Source organism: Heteronotia binoei, chromosome 1 (assembly GCF_032191835.1).
Source record: "Heteronotia binoei isolate CCM8104 ecotype False Entrance Well chromosome 1, APGP_CSIRO_Hbin_v1, whole genome shotgun sequence".
Taxonomy (NCBI): domain Eukaryota; kingdom Metazoa; phylum Chordata; class Lepidosauria; order Squamata; family Gekkonidae; genus Heteronotia; species Heteronotia binoei.
The window spans coordinates 265049087-265067044 of NC_083223.1; the positions used below are offsets into that span (position 1 = coordinate 265049087).

Here is a 17958-nt window from a genome sequence, read left to right on the forward strand (position 1 = left end):
GACCCAGCAGTGACAGGAGGTTATGAAAAGGACAGGGTGTAGACAAGAAAGTTGTTAGACCTGGAAAAGGAAGTGATAATAAAAGACGGAAAGGAGGCACGAGAGTAAGCTCTGCAGATGAACTCACCAAGGGGCCAAAGGAGAGGATGCTCGGGAGAAGGAAGTGAAATGAAATGAAATTGCCAAGCAGTCAGATTAGAACGGATAAAAGGAAGTATTTCTTCAGCCAAAGGGCGATTAGCACATGGAATTCACTGCCATAGGAAGTGGTGGCGGCTGCAAGCATAGACAGCTTCAAGACGGAATTGAATAAACACATGGAGCAGAGGCCCATCAGTGGCTATTAGCCACAGGTTATTGTTGGAACTCTCTGTCTGGGGCAAGTGATGCTGTTTTCTTGGTGCTTGGGAGGGTTTCTAGTGTCCTGGCCCCACTGGTGGACCTCCTGATGGCACCTGGATTTTTTTTTTTTTGGCCACTGTGTGACAGATTGTTGGACTGGATGGGCCATTGGTCTGATCCAACATGGCTTCTCTTATGTTCTTACGAAGGTGACAGGTGGGTGAAAATGATCAAGTCAAAGCGTCAGGCTGAATCTTGCCGGTTCCCAGTTTGGTGTAGTGGTTAAGTGCCTGGGAGAACCGGGTTTGATTCCCCACTCCTCCACATACACCTGCTGATGCAACCTTGGGTCAGCCACAAGTTCTCTCAAACTTGTGAGGACTCCACCCAAGTCACTGGATAAGTCAATATAATCAGAGGGATTTGGCCTTTTAGGAATCACATACAGCAGACTGGGGGAGGAGAAAGGACTGTTTCTAGTATTGAATATTGTATTTTGAATTCTGGATTTTGATTTATGAGTGGTTATCTATACATATGAAGTGGATACTTTTTTGTTGTTGTTGTTCAGTCGCACTGTCGAGTCCGACTCTTTGTGTCCCCATGGACCAGGTCCTCCTGTCTTCCACCATCCTCCGAAGTCTGCTCAAATTCGTGTTAGTTACATCAATAACACTGTCCAGCCATCTCATCTTTTGCCGTCCCCTTCTTCTTTTGCCTTCTGTCTTTCCCAGCATCAGGATCTTCTCCAGTGAGTGCTCCTTTCTCATTTGGTGGCCAAAGTACTGAAACTTCAGCTTCAGCATCTGACCTTCCAGGGAACAGTGTGGGTTGATTTCCCTTAGGACTGACTGATTGGATCTTCTTGCAGTCCAAGGGACTCTCAAGAGTCTTCTTCAGCACCACAGCTCAAAAGCTGTGGCTACTGGTGCATGAGAAATAGAGTTTGTATATACTCTGTATGTGTGAAGAAATGATTGTTATCCGGTGATTGATACTGAGTTATTATTGACATCAGAATCTTGTTTTTCTTTACAAGTTCTCTCATAAGAACATAAGAACATAAGAGAAGCCATGTTGGATCAGGCCAACGGCCCATCAAGTCCAACACTCTGTGTCACACAGTGGCAAAAAATTTTATATACACACATACACTGTGGCTAATAGCCACTGAGGCTGTTCTGCTCAAGAGCAGTTCTGGGAGAGCTCTCTCAGCCTCACCTTCCTCACAGGCTGTGTTGTGGGGAGGGGAAGGGAAAGGTGATTTGTAAGCTGCTGTGGGACTCCTTTGGTTAGTGAAAGGTGGGGTATATACATACTCTTCTCCTCTTCTCCCCAAATCTGTTATTTTCCTGTAAACCACCCTGACTTCATATTTGCAGCTATGGAAGGAGGCGGATGTGAACTTAGCGGTAGATTGGGCTGGATCCGAATGCAGAATAGAAGCTTCTCCCCTCCCCCGCCCCCACACTTGAACTATCCAAGATTTCCCTCCAGAGATCTGCCCCTCCTTTGGCGTAGCGGATAAGTGCGTGGACTCTTATCTGGGAGAACCAGTTTTGATTCCCCACTCCTCCACTTACAGCTGCTGGAATGGCCTTGGATTAGCCATAGCTCTGGCAGAGGTTGTCCTTGAAAGGGCAGCTGCTGTGAGAGCCCTCTCCAGTCCCACCCACCTCACAGGGTGTCTGTTGTGGGGGAGGAAGGTAAAGGAGATTGAGAGCCGCTCTGAGACTCTTCGGAGTGGAGGGCGGGATATAAATCCAATATCATCATCGTCTTCTTGAAAGGGCAGCTGCTGTGAGAGCCCTCTCAGCTCTACCCTCCTCACAGGGTGTCTGTTGTGGGGGAAGAAGATATAGGAGATTGTAGGCCATTCTGAGACTCTGTCCTTGAAAGGGCAGCTTCTGGGTGAGCTCTCTCAGGCCCACCTACCTCAAAGGGTGTCTGTTGTGGGGGAGGTATGTAAAGAAGATTGTAAGCTGCTCTGAGACTGATTCAGAGAGAAGGGCAGGGTACAAATGTGCAGTTTTCTTCTTGTTTGGGAATACCACAGGGGTACGATGCACGTACGATGCATTGGCAAGGGTTGCTGAAGAAGCACTTCTCCTTCTGGCAGTGGAAATGCCCTTCCATTGGCAGAAAATGAGCTGTGGGTCCAACCCTGTAATAACAAATGTTGTTGTTCTGAAGAATGTTCAGATTTTCTTTTCTGATAAAGTAGCATAACACTTAAATGGAGAGCTTTTCTGGTCCTTGGCTAAAGGCTCTGCAGGTATTGTTTACATTGCTGGGTTGAGGAGAGGTGGTTCCCTACATTCTTTGTCAGATGTGCACATCTGCATCGGAATTGCGCACCTTCAACAGGAAATGTGTGCCATTCTGAATCGGCAGTCAAAGAAAGTAAGTAGAAAACGGATTTATTTGGAGAGCCAGTTTGGTTATGAGCGTGGACTCTAATCTGGGAGAACTGGGTTTGATTCCCCACTCTTCCTCCACATGCACCTGCTGGTGTGACCTTGGGTCAGTCGTGTTTCTCTCAGAGCTGTTCTATCAAAAGCCTCTCAAAGCTCTCTCAGCCCCACCTCCCTCGCAGGGTGTCTGTTTTGGTGAGAGGCAGGGATTGTAAGCCACTCAGAGTCTCAAGAGGGTATAAATTCAGTCTCTTCTTCTCTTCAAATATGGAACAACACACATCCTTTTCAAGTGTTTGTCCTTGGGTTCTTTTAGCCTTCCAAATATCCTCTTGGTCTTGTCATGGGATTCTGGCTGGCTTTGGGAGTACAGCTCTGGTTATTCATTAGCAGTGTATGCTCAGAGGTATTGTGTTGCTGGAAAAGTTTCATAGAGGGCCTGTTCAGATGCACCGTTTAATCCGTTGTCGCTGCTGTTTTCTTCTGGATTAAAAATGGCTGATCAGACAGCAACATCTGCCTTCCGGTAGTCAATTTTTTTTCCCCCTCCCCCAAATCCTTCTCTAAACCGGATTATTTTGTTACCTGCTCCTTTGCGGTGTTTTTTGAGTTGTCCGGTTTCACCTCGTAGTTTTCTCCGTCTGGATAGTTCTGCTGCGATATTAACCAACTTCCAGATGTCTGAAGGCTGTCCCGGAGCAAAAGGAGCTTCAGACATCCGATTTACAGTCGCCCTTTTTAAAAACTACTTAGTGATATGCGCATAACCACATAATGTTTTCTGACCTATGCGCTTATGCGCATAATAGTGGGGGAAACAACAAAAAAACCTGCATGGTGCCGTCGTGTGGACGGCGGAAGACGGTTTCACCGCAGAGCGATTCGAATTGCAGTATGGCAATCTGATCGATAATATCCGGAACAAAGATATTCGGAACAGAACTGGGTCAGTTTAACACGGACTCAACACGTTGTGTGAACAGGGCCAGAATGTGAATACATTGGCCAGTTTGGGACTCAGAAGGGCTGTGATTTTTTTTTTTTTTACCTGGGTGGAAGGAAGGGGTGCCTGGTTGTGAGGTAAGAGCACAGATTTGAGGCAGCATCAAGGGAAATGAACAATGCATGTTCAGCACGTTTCTGCCGCTAGTACAATCCCATCAACTCCAAAATGCACTGGTTCTCCCCTTGAGCATTTCAGAGTTGTGGTGTGTTAAGCTTATGGGAAAGGTAGGGTGATAACGTTTCAAAATTCTCCTTCAAGGCTCCTTCCCTGTTTAAGTCTCAGATTTTTGGATTGCGCATCAGGCCGTTTTGAATTTGTAAGTCGCTGAAGTTATTTTTAAGGGAGCTGAGCTACTGGACTCATGCGGGAGGTTCGGGTTCCCGATTCTGCTATCAAAGTTTATGGGGTGACCTTGGGCCAGCGGCATTCTCCCAGCCTAACCCACCCGACAGGGCTATTGAGATGAAAAAAGGAAAGGATGAACCTGGCATAATAAGCAGGCCTCGGATTCAGCAGGAGCTCACAGGAGCACAGCTCCTAAACCTTTCTGAGGGTTCCTCCTCTTCCTCCCCACCTATCTTGTCCATTGAATAGTAGGTGCAGCTGCATAACAATCTCTGCATTAGGAGAGCGGGCAGCCAGCCAGTCACCAGGGGCTTTGCCGCACCCCCAGCAGCCCTCATTAACCCCCGGAGAAGCCCACACGTATGTGATTTTGGGCGGTGGGTGGCTTGCTGGCCTTTCGACTGTGGGGGGTGGGGGTGGCTAAGGAGAGCCCCAGGTAAGCGAGGCCTGCTTGGGCTGGCTGGATCTCTAGCCAGCCCAAGCAGGCTTCGCTCACCAGGAGCTCTTCTTTCTTGTATCGGGTTGCTTTTGGCTGGGGGTGGTGGCATATGCTAATTAGTTATGCTAATGAGCTCCACCTGTTTTTCTACAAAACAACCCCTGATAATAAGTATCATAAGTACATTCTGCAGCTCTTTGAAAGGAGCACGTGTAGGCTATGTTATGGCTAACAGCCAAAACTAATTTCATTTTTTACGTTGACGTTTTCACGGCAGACTTTTTATGGGGTGGTTTAAGTTCATCTACTGTATTCAAATATCTCCCTTCGTGACCCAGATCTCAACAAGTGTCCCCTATTGTTAACTTGCAAATGTGGCACAATAATTAATTCTAGGAGTCGGCCTGAGGCATGAATTAATGCTGCGTGAAGGTTAAAAATTAGTGATTTTTAATGACTCTGCCGCATATCGATAGTGTAGAGCACAAGAATTGCTGAGTATTTCAGAAATGCCCAAAGTTCGCAGTCAAGATAAGTTGTTTTTTTTTTGGTCATTAGGCCATCTTTAGAAGTGAGTGTAGTTCTGGGAGCTGTAATTGTGCAGACAGGTGTGAGAACAGGGGAAGGGTGTCAGCGTATAAAAACGCTCAGAAAGCCATGAGGCAAGCGACTAGCAAGGGAGCATGCTGATCTGACAGTCCGTGTCAAAACAGATAACATCACTGTTCCAGCAAGGCTCAACCAAGTGAAACTAGCTCTAACCAGAATATGGCCATGAGTGCGGAGACTGTGTGACCAGCGCAAAATGGCTCAGCACTTATAGCCCGTTGGTACAAAGACGATGTAAATTGTATATAAGCAGTGCAGTGCTGTACGGTTTATTCCTTCTACTCTATATGGTTGTTTGGCGGAGCACTTTGCTGGATGAATGTATATATTGTAAATAAACCTATATATAGTGAAGCACACAGAATGTCGTCATACTGTTGCCTACTATATTGACTCACCTAAGAGGACCGGTGGTACCAGGACTAGCGTATAACTACAGGCGTCGTGACAACTGATGCTCCTTGCGAGCCTGTCCATGATCTTGAGGGATGATACTGGAAAACTGCTTTGAACCAGTGGTGTTGCCTTTTTGAGATCAGGTGGATCAAGGCAATCTGCCATTATTGGCTGTGCTGTTGTAGCCTTAATGAATCTGCAGGGATCTGTATTGAACCATTAGTGATTGGTATGGACAATTCCAGTGATACATTTAGAGTTTGTTAACCTCTGTCATACCAGGCAAAATAGATGGCTTTCAAGGTATCGCGATTTCTATAGTTTGCACAGGAACTGAAAATTGCAGTAGATGCTGTTAATTATACAACTTTATAATAGGAATTGTTTTTAACCATGCGGAGAGTCTACAGGCATCCTATCTTGTCTTGTTTTTACTTTGGGGATGGTTTTATTTTTATGTTTTGCTAAGCTGTAGCCTGATCAGATTCTGTGTGTAATAACACAATGAAGCTATGCAGTAACCTTACTGCTTCATAATTAGGGTTTGTAGAATCTTTCGGGCTCAAGTGCCGTGTTCTACTGGAGAAAGTTTTCCTTCCAGACGTTTCGTTCTCAGCTGCGGAGAACATCCTCAGTGGCGTTGCAGCCGGAGCAGGCGCTCTGACCTTCTTGACTGCTGTGCATTGAGTGGGGCCAGGGCTGCTGGAGAGCTGCTATTTCTAGGCTGGAGGGGGTGTGATGAAAGGGCAATTGGTTTGTGGATGTGCCCATTGTTTGGTGGGGCTTCCTGGAAGGGTAGTGATAAGGAAACTGGCTGTTGAATGTGTCCATTGTTCCGTGTTAATTGCTGGGAGGGTTGGAAGGGGTTTGAAGATAAGGAAGATGGTTGTTGACTGTGCTGATTGTTCTGTGGAATTTGCTGGTTGTTCTGCTTCATAATTGTTAAAGCTTTTCTGTTCCTTGGCTCCTTCATGAACTAAAAGGGAGACTGCAACCAAGAAATGAGACAAAACTAATGACCTGGATAGCTCGGGCTAGCCCGATCTCGTCAGATCTCGGAAGCTATGCAGGGTCGACCTTGGATAGTATTTGGAACAGTGATCTCCAGGGAACACCAGGGTCGCGACGCAGAGGCAGGCGATGGCAAGCCACCTCTGAAACATCTCTTGCCATAAAAGCAAGTTGAGTTTGTGTAGCAGAAAAATAACGAGGCCGCATTCAATTACTGGTATGAGGCGATGTTTTTTACTTTGACGCCAAAGCAGAGCTCAGTGAGGCATAATTGCCCCTCAAAATACTGAACTGAACCTGTAGCACACAGTCTTTTTTAAGCACAAAGCAAGCTAGCAGGCAGGCACATAAGCGTATCTGATTTCAACATCCCTGCCCCCTCGCGCTCTCTCTAGTAAAATTCCATGACTCAGTCTCCTTACTCTATCTAATACAGCCAGACGCCTCAATGAGGCCACTACTCTTTCTAATACACAAATTTGAATACACACCCACTAAGGCAATGTCTGAGCTTCTAACGGAAAGTTACATCAGACACCCTGGTTTTAAAGGCAGAAGCATGCTTTCATTCCTTATTATAGGGGTATTATTTAATTATTCAGGGGTCTCCCTTCATTCCCCCCTTTCAGCCTCTTATTTAAGTCTGAAAGAGATTGACCATCATCACACAGATTAATAAAATATTGTTTCCTCTCTTCTGGAAACATGTACAAAATGGTGACATTCTTTTCAAAGGGAGTGAGAGCCCTCACAGCATTATTAACACTGTACCTTATAGCAGGAATTAAATATGGCAGTAGCATTAAACCTCCTAGGGAAATACCAGTTAAAAATAAAATATGTTTCCAATCTCCCATAATTTGTCCAAACCATGATACATCCAAGTTCTTCCATGTTTGCACTGGTACATGAGCAATTTTATGAATTTCAGATGCTATATTCTGCACAGCCTTCCCATTATCATCAATGTTAAGACAGCAATTTGAAATATTAAACTTCCCACAGACACCACCTTCTTCAGCCAGCAAATAATCCAGAGCCAAATGGTTCTGATATATGGCTGCACGCATCTGCTGTCTGGCTAACCGCTCTAAAGCCATGGCTGCTTGATTCGTAATGATTTCTACCACAGCTTGCAATCTAATAATACGGTTTAGCATGTACACAGGCGTACGGTAGCCCCAAGACCCATCCTGTGCCCAAGTTACTGGGCCATAGTATTCAATGATCCGCTGTGGGGGCCATTTATCTCGCCACTGCGTACCTCCAATGTCCAAGGAACGCTTTGATCTAACATAATCATCAAACACTGGGGTTCCCAAAGCAGAACCAACATTTAAAGGCAAAAGAAAGAAGTTGGGACGTATTATTCCAATAATGCAAGTCCCATGCCATCTCCTGGGCAGGAGTGCATAAGCCATTTTACCACAGATCCAATATAACCCTTCAGGAGCCATCCATTGATCAGAGGAATCTGAAGCAGCATTTGAATATTTATTTATACTGCTAACATTTTCCCATGGCTGAAAATTCTCTATAACAGTGCCATTCGCCTCTACCCATTTTGGTTTCTCCTTAGTGGAGCTGACTAACAAGGTTCGGTGGCACGAAGTGTGCCCAACATGCTTTCCATTCGTCCACAGCACAGCCCGGGAAATGCACAATTCTCCATTCACCACTGTCTGCAATTCCCAGATCTTTCTCTCTTCTATCTTTGACTCTGATCTAGGTTTATTCCATCGGACTAGGCCAGAAGGCAAAACCTCCGTGCCAACCCAAGGCCATCTGTCACTCATTAGTGGACCGCCGCACACCCAACAGTTAGAAATATTTAGGGAGGCGCCTATCTTTGGGGAGGGATGGTGGCTCAGTGGCAGAGCATCTGCTTGGGAAGCAGAAGGTCCCAGGTTCAATCCCTGGCATCTCCACTAAAAAAGGATCCAGGCAAATAGGCGTGATAAATCTCAGCTTGAGACCCTGGAGAGCCGCTGCCAGTCTGAGTAGACAATACTGACTTTGATGGACTGAGGGTCTGATTCAGTATAAGGCAGCCTCATATGTTCATATCTGCTCAGCTAAGTCTATAAAAAGATTACTCCCAGGTCCTGGAATGACAAATTTCTCATCATGAGCATCATTAAACACAGCCTTATACAGAATTTTCTTAGTCTCCTGGACAGGTAGTTTAGGCTTAGGGTTAGGCTTTTTCACCTGGTAAGACTTTAAATCAACTGGCCAGCATACCCACTGTGACGTCGGGCAGTGGAAACTTCCTCTAAAAGCTATTGTCCTGCTTGATCCAGGATCCTCAATTTTTGCCTGATAATAAGACACTCCACGTTCTATACAAACTATCTGAGTGTTAGAAGAAGAAGAAGATGATGAAGAAGAAGATACTGGATTTATATCCCGCCCTCCACTCCGAAGAGTCTCAGAGCGGCTCACAATCTCCTTTACCTTCCTCCCCCACAACAGACACCCTGTGAGGTGGGTGGGGCTGGAGAGGGCTCTCACAGCAGCTGCCCTTTCAAGGACAATCTCTGCCAGAGCTATGGCTGACCCAAGGCCATGCCAGCAGGTGCAAGTGGAGGAGTGGGGAATCAAACCCGGTTCTCCCAGATAAGAGTCCGCACACTTAACCACTACACCAAACTGGCTCATAGCTTAGCTGCTATGCAGGCTCCATGCGCTCCCCTAGATTGAACATGCAGCATACGCTTAGAATCCTCTCCTTCCCAACATTTAGTACATCTCACAGCTTGAGTACAGCACCTTGGCACACAGGCAAAAATATAGCAAGAAAGCGTAACGGTAAGAGCTTTTGAAGCATGCATAATTTTTAAGGCTTACAGCAAATGCTCGTAGCAAAATAGCACTTTTGCAATAATATATTCAATACAGAAAAATAATAGGCAATTCGAGAAGTTCAGCAAACTAATACAAGGGAATATCTAACTCTGTATGGCTCCAGAAGACTTCCTCAAAGCTTCGGCCATGTATAAACCAGCCAGCCTCTGGGAGTGGCTGGTGCAAGGCTGCTGCCTCAAAGCTTCGGCCGTGCGTAGACCGGCCAGCCACCAGGTGTGGCTGGAGCAAGGCTGCAGATGAAACTCGGGTACGCTGGACCTGCTTCCCAAACAAGTCCCGCCAGCGACAAACTGTTGACTTTTAACAGTCTTTACTGGGTGGCATAAGGCCGGATAGAGTCTTTATAAAGTTTTAGAGTCAATGGCTTCCCTGGAACTGGCTGTGCTTTCCAGTGATCTGCAGCTCGCTTTAAATGAGACCAATGGATCCACGCTGCTACTCCTTGAACCTGGACGGCTGTAGGGGAACTTAAAAGGACAGTGAATGGGCCCTTCCACCTTGGTTGCAAGGTCTTTGCTCTCCAGCTTTTAACCCACACGCTATCCCCTGATTGGTAAGCATGTACAGGAGAATAAATTTGATATGGCAAAGTTTCAAACACATACTTATTTACATCTTTTACAGCTTTGCCCAAGGTTTGCAATTCCTCAAAAGTTATAAGGCTTCCCAACTGTGAAAGGTCACCTCGAACTTCGTGGACTATAGGGGGGAAGGTCTTCCATAGACAATCTTGAAAGGCGACAGACGAAGTCGTTTGTGTGGCAAACAGTGCAACCGGAACAATGCTATTGGCAACATTGTAGTCCATGGCAAATGGGTTTACTGGCAGAGTTTAGACAAGGCATTCTTCGAAGATCTGTTAGCCCTTTCAACTTTTACTGAACTCTGTGGGCGGTAGGCGGCATGCAATTTCCAGGCAATGCCAAGCAATGTAGATACACCTTGTACAGTTCTCTCAACGAACGCTGGTTCGTTATCACTCCCGAGGATTACAGGCAAACCAAATTTGGGCACAATGTCTTTCAGTAAGGCTTTTACAACCTCATTGGCTTTCTCGGTGCGTGTGGGGTAAGCTTCAATCCATCCAGACATCGTGCAAACAAATACAAGCATGTTACGGTAATGTCCAGCTTTGGGCATCTCAGTGAAATCCACAACTAGGGAGGAGAAAGGTGTTGCTCCCACTGGCTGACTCCCAGGGAGCTGAGTGCGGCCCAACCTTGGATTGTTCTTTGCACATGTAACACATTGCGCAGAGGCTTGGGCTGTCAGTGAACTCACACGATTAATATATGCCCACCGACTCACAGAGTGCTCCAGTGCAGTCTTCACATAATGTGTTCCCTCGTGTAGGTTCTGCATTAATGCCCACACTACAGCTTCTGGAATATAAATTCTGCCATCGGGGAGAACATACCAGCCATCCCTTCGTTTGGTTACTGCCCCCTGAGTTTGGACCCGCTGCTGCTCTGCGAGCAAATACCGAGGGCTCCATTCAGTTAGGGAGATTTGAAAAACAGGCAGGACTTCTGTACTTCCCTGATAAGGCTTGAGTGCAGCTTCTTTCGCTGTCAAATCTGCCTTACGACTTCCTTTTGCAACCGAACTTAAAGGCTTTTGATGGCCACGGCAGTGAATGACAGCTATATGCCGGGGGGCCCAGACAGCTTCTAATAATTCCAGAATCTCTTTCCTGTTTTTAATTCCTTTTCCACTGGCAGTTATTAATCCTCTTTCTTTATACAAAGCCCCGTGAGCATGCAATGTCGTGAAAGCATATTTTGAGTCTGTGTAAATATTTACGTTAAGACCGGAGTGTTCCGCTGAGTGCAATTAAGTCAGCTTTCTGAGCAGAGGTTGAAACCGGCAGCGGTTCTGCTTCTATCACTGCCTCTAAAGTAACTACTGCATATCCTGCTTTCTGCTTTCCATCTTGGACAAAGCTATTCCCATCAGTATAATATTCAATATCTGGATCTGAAAATGGGACATCTTTTAGGTCAGGCCGGCTGGAATCTTTTAGGTCAGGCCGGCTCCCCACATGTTCCCCAGAGAGTACTGAGATCAGGAACCCAAAATCTTCTCGTTATCCCTGGGCCAAAAGAAGCCCACCTAAAATCTACTAGGGACAGGGCCTTCTCTGTTATGGCCCCTACATGGTGGAACCAGCTGCTGGAGGAGGTGAGGGCCCTGCGGGACCTTACTCAGTTCCGCAGGGCCTGTAAGACAACCCTCTTCCGGCTAGCTTACACTTAACTGACATAGGAAATTAAATGTAGCTCTATCAGATTTTTGCTATGCATACTGCCGCAATGCTTAATGTTTTAATGTTTTAAATGTTTTGGATGTTTTAAATGTTTAAATATCTTAAAGCTAGCACTGGCTACCTGTTGTGTTCCAAGTTCGCTTCAAGGTGTTGGTATTGACCTTTAAAGCCCTTTATGGTCAGGGACCTGCATATCTATGGGACCGCCTTTCTCCATATATCCCCCAGAGAGCACTGCGTTCAGCGGCAAAAAACCTACTCTCTGCCCCCAGACCAAAAGAAGCCAGGTTATGCGTGACAAGATCTAGGGCTTTTTCGGTGGCAGCACCAGAGCTTTGGAATGCCCTTCCAGAAGCCATACGGGCCCTGCGGGATCTGTCTGCGTTCTGCAGGGCCTTTAAGACCGAGTTGTTCAAGCAGGCCTTCGATGCTTGATGAAAAGATGGCTGCCACCGGACATCACACAGAATGCCGGTGATCACTGCTTGGAATCTTTAATGCCGCTTATAATGTATGGATTCAGCATGATATAATGGTTTTAAAAATTGTAATACGTTTTTAAACTGGAAAATGTAAATTATGGTTTTATATATTTTATTGGTTTAACTGTGTAGATATGATACTGTGAGCCGCCCTGAGTCCGCTTGCGGAGAGGGCGGGATATAAGTCAAATGTAATAAATAAATAAATAAAATAATAAATTAAATACCTAACTTAAAATTTTATGTTTGATTTACCTGTTGTAAGCCGCCCTGAGCCACCTTGGTGGGAAGGGCGGGATATAAATAATAAATAAATAAATTTCTTCCATAACTTCTAGGCAATTATGCTCCAGTGCATCACCAGGAGTTGGCAACAAAGAGGCTGGGTTCAGAGTTGACACAGTCACTATTTTCACACACATGTGCCTGATACCTGACCATGCGGGCATTAGTGAACCAGTAGTTCCCTTTGTGCTCCAGAAGGGCTTGCAGATAGTGGGGGGGACTCGTACTTCAAGTTGACTTCCAAAGGTAAACTTGTCTGCCTCCTTCAGAAGTTTCAAAGGCATTCTGACATTGCTCTGTCCACTCAAAGGGTACTTTTTCTCCCTTTGTAGCTTCATATAGGGGCTTAGCTGTTATAGCAAAATTGGGGAGCCAGATTTCTGCACAACCCTGAGGCTCCCAAGAACGCCCTTAGCTGACGCCTGGTAGCGAGCACAGGAATAGCACACACAGTCTCTATCTGCTCTCTGCCTAGCTGCTGTCTGCCCTGGGACACATGGAAGCCTAAAAATTCCACTGTCTTTTGGCATAACTGAGCCTTTTCCCGAGACACTTTACACCCAACCTCAGTGAGGAGTGTCAGCAAAGAGGCAGTGGCTTCCTGGCAGGTCTGCTTATCTTTAGCCCCAATCAGGATATCGTCAACATATTGAAGGCACGCAATTTCTCCTGGCACAGTTGGGAACCGGCTCAAGTCTTTACTGAGAACATAAGAGAAGCCATGTTAGATCAGGCCTATGGCCCATCTAGTCCAACACTCTGTGTCACACAGTGGCCCCAAAAAAATTACGTATATACACACATACACACTGTGGCTAATAGCCACTGATGGACCTCTGCTCCATATTTTTATCTAACCCCCTCTTGAAGGTGGCTATGCTTGTGGCCGCCACCACCTCCTGTGGCAGTGAATTCCACATGTTAATCACCCTTTGGGTGAAGAAGTACTTCCTTTTATCCGTTTTAACCTGTCTGCTCAGCAATTTCATCGAATGCCCACGAGTTCTTGTATTGTGAGAAAGGGGGAAAAGTACTTCTTTCTCTACTTACTCCATCCCATGCATTATCTTGCAAACCTCTATCATGTCACCCCTCAGTCGACGTTTCTCCAAGCTAAAGAGTCCCAAGCGTTTCAACCTTTCTTCATAGGGAAAGCGTTCCAGCCCTTTAATCATTCTAGTTGCCCTTTTCTGGACTTTCTCCAATGCTATAATATCCTTTTTGAGGTACGGTGACCAGAACTGCACACAGTACTCCAAATGAGACCGCACCATCGATTTATACAGGGGCATTATGATACTGGCTGATTTGTTTTCAATTCCCTTCCTAATAATTCCCAGCATGCCAAAAAGAGTAGGCGAATTTTTGAACCCCTGGGGTAAACGGGTCCATGTATATTGTAGCTTTCTACCAGTCTTTCTCTTCCCACTGGAAGGCAAACAGTGGCTGACTCTCAGTCTTAAACAAAAGAAGGCATCCTTAAGATCCACAACTGAGAAATAAGTGGCTGAGGCAGGTATAAGTCCCAACAAGACATATGGATTGCAAAGTCTGTGTGAGAGCGTTAACAGCACGTAAATCCTGCACCGGTCTGTAATCATTGGTACCTGGCTTCTGAACTGGCAAAAGGGCTATTCCATGGAGACTGACATTCAACAAGAATTTCATATTCAAGAAGCCTGTCAAGATGTTTCTGGATGCCAGCTACTGCCTTCTTAGGGATCGGGTACTGGCGTTCTCGGACTGGAATGGCCGCTGGGATTAATTCTGCCTTAATAGGCGCATGGTTTACTTCTAGCCCGGGCGGGTTTTCTTCTGCCCATACATCTGGAAATTGTTGAACCCAGACTTCTGACATGGCCATTACAAGAGCTAGTTGGTAAAGCCGCCACTCTTCTTCTTGGGGGCAATCTAGAGTATATACACCTTGATACTGCAATTCGCCTTTTGAGGTTATATAAGGCAGCTCAAAGTTCATTTGATGTTCTGATTCAAAAGTCAGTTGGGCTCGCAACTTGGAAAGCAAATAATAATAATAATAATAATAACTTTTATTTCTATCCCGCCCTCCCCGCCTAGGCGGCTCAGGGCGGCTAACAACAACTTACACATTAACATAAATAATAAAACTTTAAATTTAACAATTAAAATTAAACATAAAAACCAGTCAGTTAAATTAAAATACATGATTTTCATTAGACTAAATATATATGAGTATATCTGGCAGCGATAGAGCTGTTATGGCGCTGGTTCTGCCAGTTTAGGTAGTCTTATGGATGGCGGTTCTTACACCAAGCAACTCAGCAGTCAGTGTCATTATAGGCTTGCCTAAAAAGGGCGGTCTTGCAGGCCCTGCGGAACTGGCCGAGGTCCCGCAGGGCCCGCACCTCCTCCGGAAGCTGGTTCCACAATACCGGTGCAGCCGCTGAAAAGGCCCGTACTCTAGTATGTTGGAGTTTGACCTCTCTCGGCCCAGGGATGGTCATTTTGTTTTTACCCACTGACCTCAGTGCCCTCTGGGGTTCATATGGGGAGAGACGGTCCCTTAGGCAGGCTGGTCCTCGGCCATATAGGGCTTTAAAGGTGATAACCAACACTTTGTACTGGACTCGGTAGATAATTGGTAGCCAGTGCAGTCCGCGCAGCCCCGGCCGTATGTGCTCCCATTTCGAGAGCCCTAACAGTAGCCTGGCCGACGCGTTCTGCACCAGCTGTAACTTCCGAGTCCGGCACAGAGGTAGCCCCAAGTAGAGGGCATTACAGTAGTCCAATCTTGAGGTGACCGTTGCATGGATCACTGTTGCGAGGTCCCGGCGCTCCAGGAAGGGGGCCAACTGCCTTGCCCGCTTCAGATGGAAGAATGCTGACTTGGCAGTGGCTGCTATCTGGGCCTCCATTGATAATATCTCTTCCCATCAGTGGCACTGGGCAATCAGGCAAATGGACAGAATTGTAACGGACCACATGGCCTCCTACTGTACAAGTTTGTTTGGCTAGAAGTGGTCTGGGTTGTTTATGCCCTGTAGCTCCAATTATATGAATATATTTGCAAAATGAAGGGGCAGTCTTATCAGGCACGACAGATCATGCAGCCCCAGTATCTACAAGGAACGCGATCTCCTGACCGTCAACATCAACTGTGACCATAGGCTCTGCAGGGTCAGGACTGTCCGTGCCCGGTCTGTCCTAGTCATCTCATCCTTCCAGCCCAGCCAAGCCCTGGACAGACTCTTCTTCGTTCCTCCAGTATCAGCCGCTCTGGACTTGACCTCTTCCTCTTCCCCTCACTCTGGCTCCTCTGCCCCCACGGCCTTAAAACTCCAGTCCTGTCATCTTTCTAGGGTCGCAGTCAACCTCTGACTGTTAAACACAGGCGTGGAGTAAGAAACGGTTGCTCTGAAAACAACTGCTGAACCGAATTTAGAGTTTGCAGGGGGGTAGCTTGCCGTTTTTTCGCTCTAGTTCCCTCATTCATCTCTATTTCCTGGCTCTCTGCATCAAAGGACTTTAGAGAGCCCTTTGCTGGCTGCGCTTGATCCTGGCTATTAACACCTCCTCCTTCCGCTGCCCCAACATCTCTTTCATCTGGCTGAATCGGGAGAGGAGGGTACACTGGAACATATGGTGGGGGACTAGCCAAGGGGTCTTTGGGTTTGGCATCTAATACTGGAGGCTTTTCCTTCTTTGGCGGGATCGTTTTTATTCATTATTATAGGGGTATTAATTAATTATTCAGGGGTCCCCCTTCACTTGCCACTAAGAGCTAGAGCTCCTGCCTGCCAGACAAGCTTAGGATCTCCTGATAATCCAACACACAATGCCATTTGATAACAATAATAATTACCCCCCCCCCAAAAAAAAGACACCCTGTGAGGTGGGTGGGTCTGAGAGAGCTTTCCCAGAAGCTGCCCTTTCAAGGACAACTCCTGCCAGTGCTATGGCTGACCCAAGGCCATTCCAGCAGCTGCAAGTGGAGGAGTGGGGGAATCAAACCCGGTTCTCCCAGATAAGAGTCTGCACACTTAACCACTACATCAAACTGGGAAACGTGGAGGATCGGGAATACTGAGAAAAAGCTTCTGTTTATCCAAGGCGAATTATTTTTTTTTTTTACATTTAACCCAGTATACACAGAGGCAGCTAGCATCTGAAAGGGGATGCTAGGAGACTGCCCTGAGCTTTGTTTGCAGGGAAGGGTGGTGCAAAAATTGAAACCACTACTACTACTACTCAGGACTTTTTAATAGAAAACGCCCAGCAGGAACTCACTTGCATATTAGGCCACACCCCCTGATGTCACCATTGTTTCACATAGGGGTTTAATTTCTCCACACATATTTATGTTTTTTAGTACTTAGTTTCCAGTTTGTTGCTCATTGGAGGTGGTGAAGATCAAGGTACTGTTTTCCTTTTTGCGGATTCACCGACATTCTCCTACTGGAGAGATTTGTGTAACGTCTTTCTCCCTCCTGCAGGCCTGAAGGATCTGTTTCAGCCCCTCTTCCTCCTTCCCTGGTCTTTGGAATCCAGCGCTGACACGTCCCCCCACCCCGAGAGCCGCCAATGAGACAATGTGGCCCAGGCAAGCCGGCGTGTTGGGTTGGTGGATCCTCTTGCTCCAGACGGTGCACAGAGTAACAGGTGAGGACAACATGTGCGGCCTGTGTGCCAGATATCAGTGGAAGAGCATGTCGATGCAGTAGGGAAAGAATTGCATTGGGGCTGGGGGGGTGGGGAGCATAAGGGGGTGAGCCCAGCAAAGGGTTGGGAGTGGTACATGTCAACAGGGCTTTTTTTGGTTGAAAAAGCCCAGCAGGAACTCATTTGCATATTAGGCCACACCCCCTAACATCACCATTGTCCCATGTAGGGCGTTTTAAAGGAAAAGCCCAGCAGGGATTTATTTGCATATCAGGCCACACCCCCTAACATCACTATTGTCCCACATAGGGTGTTTTAAAGAAAAAGCCCAGCAGGGATTTATTTGCATATTAGGCCACCCCCCCCCCCGACGCCAAGCCAGCCAGAACTGCGTTCCTGTGCGTTCCTGCTTTTCAAAAAGCCCTGCATGTCAAAAAGATTTCAGGACTGTCATCTGTCACAAACCAAATCTTAGCTGCGAGCTGCCAAGAAAAAAGGCAGTTGTAATTTTGGGGCTGCGTGAATGAGAGTACAGTGCCAGGTCATAAGAACATCAGAGAAGCCATGTTGGATCAGGCCAATGGCCCATCCAGTCCAACACTCTGTGTCACACAGTGGCCATAAGAACATAAGAGAAGCCATGTTGGTTCAGGCCAGTGGCCCATCCAGTCCAACACTCTGTGTCACACAGTGGCCATAAGAACAGAAGAGAAGCCATGTTGGATCAGGCTAATGGCCCATCCAGTCCAACACTCTGTGTCACACAGTGGCCAAAAAAATTATCTATATATACACACACACATATATATATACACTGTGGCTAATAGCCACTGATGGACCTCTGCTCCATATTT

At 46.5% G+C, this 17958-nt stretch overlaps 1 protein-coding gene across 1 annotated transcript in view; it reads left to right on the plus strand.

Annotated features, from left to right (window-relative positions):
• LOC132583609 (lysosomal acid glucosylceramidase-like) overlaps positions 1-17958 on the plus strand; it is a 99144-nt gene that overhangs the window by 28021 nt on the left and 53165 nt on the right. The window contains 1 exon segment of the mRNA XM_060255233.1: positions 16939-17104. Coding sequence (XP_060111216.1) covers positions 17035-17104 — 70 coding nt within the window. The 5' untranslated portion in view covers positions 16939-17034.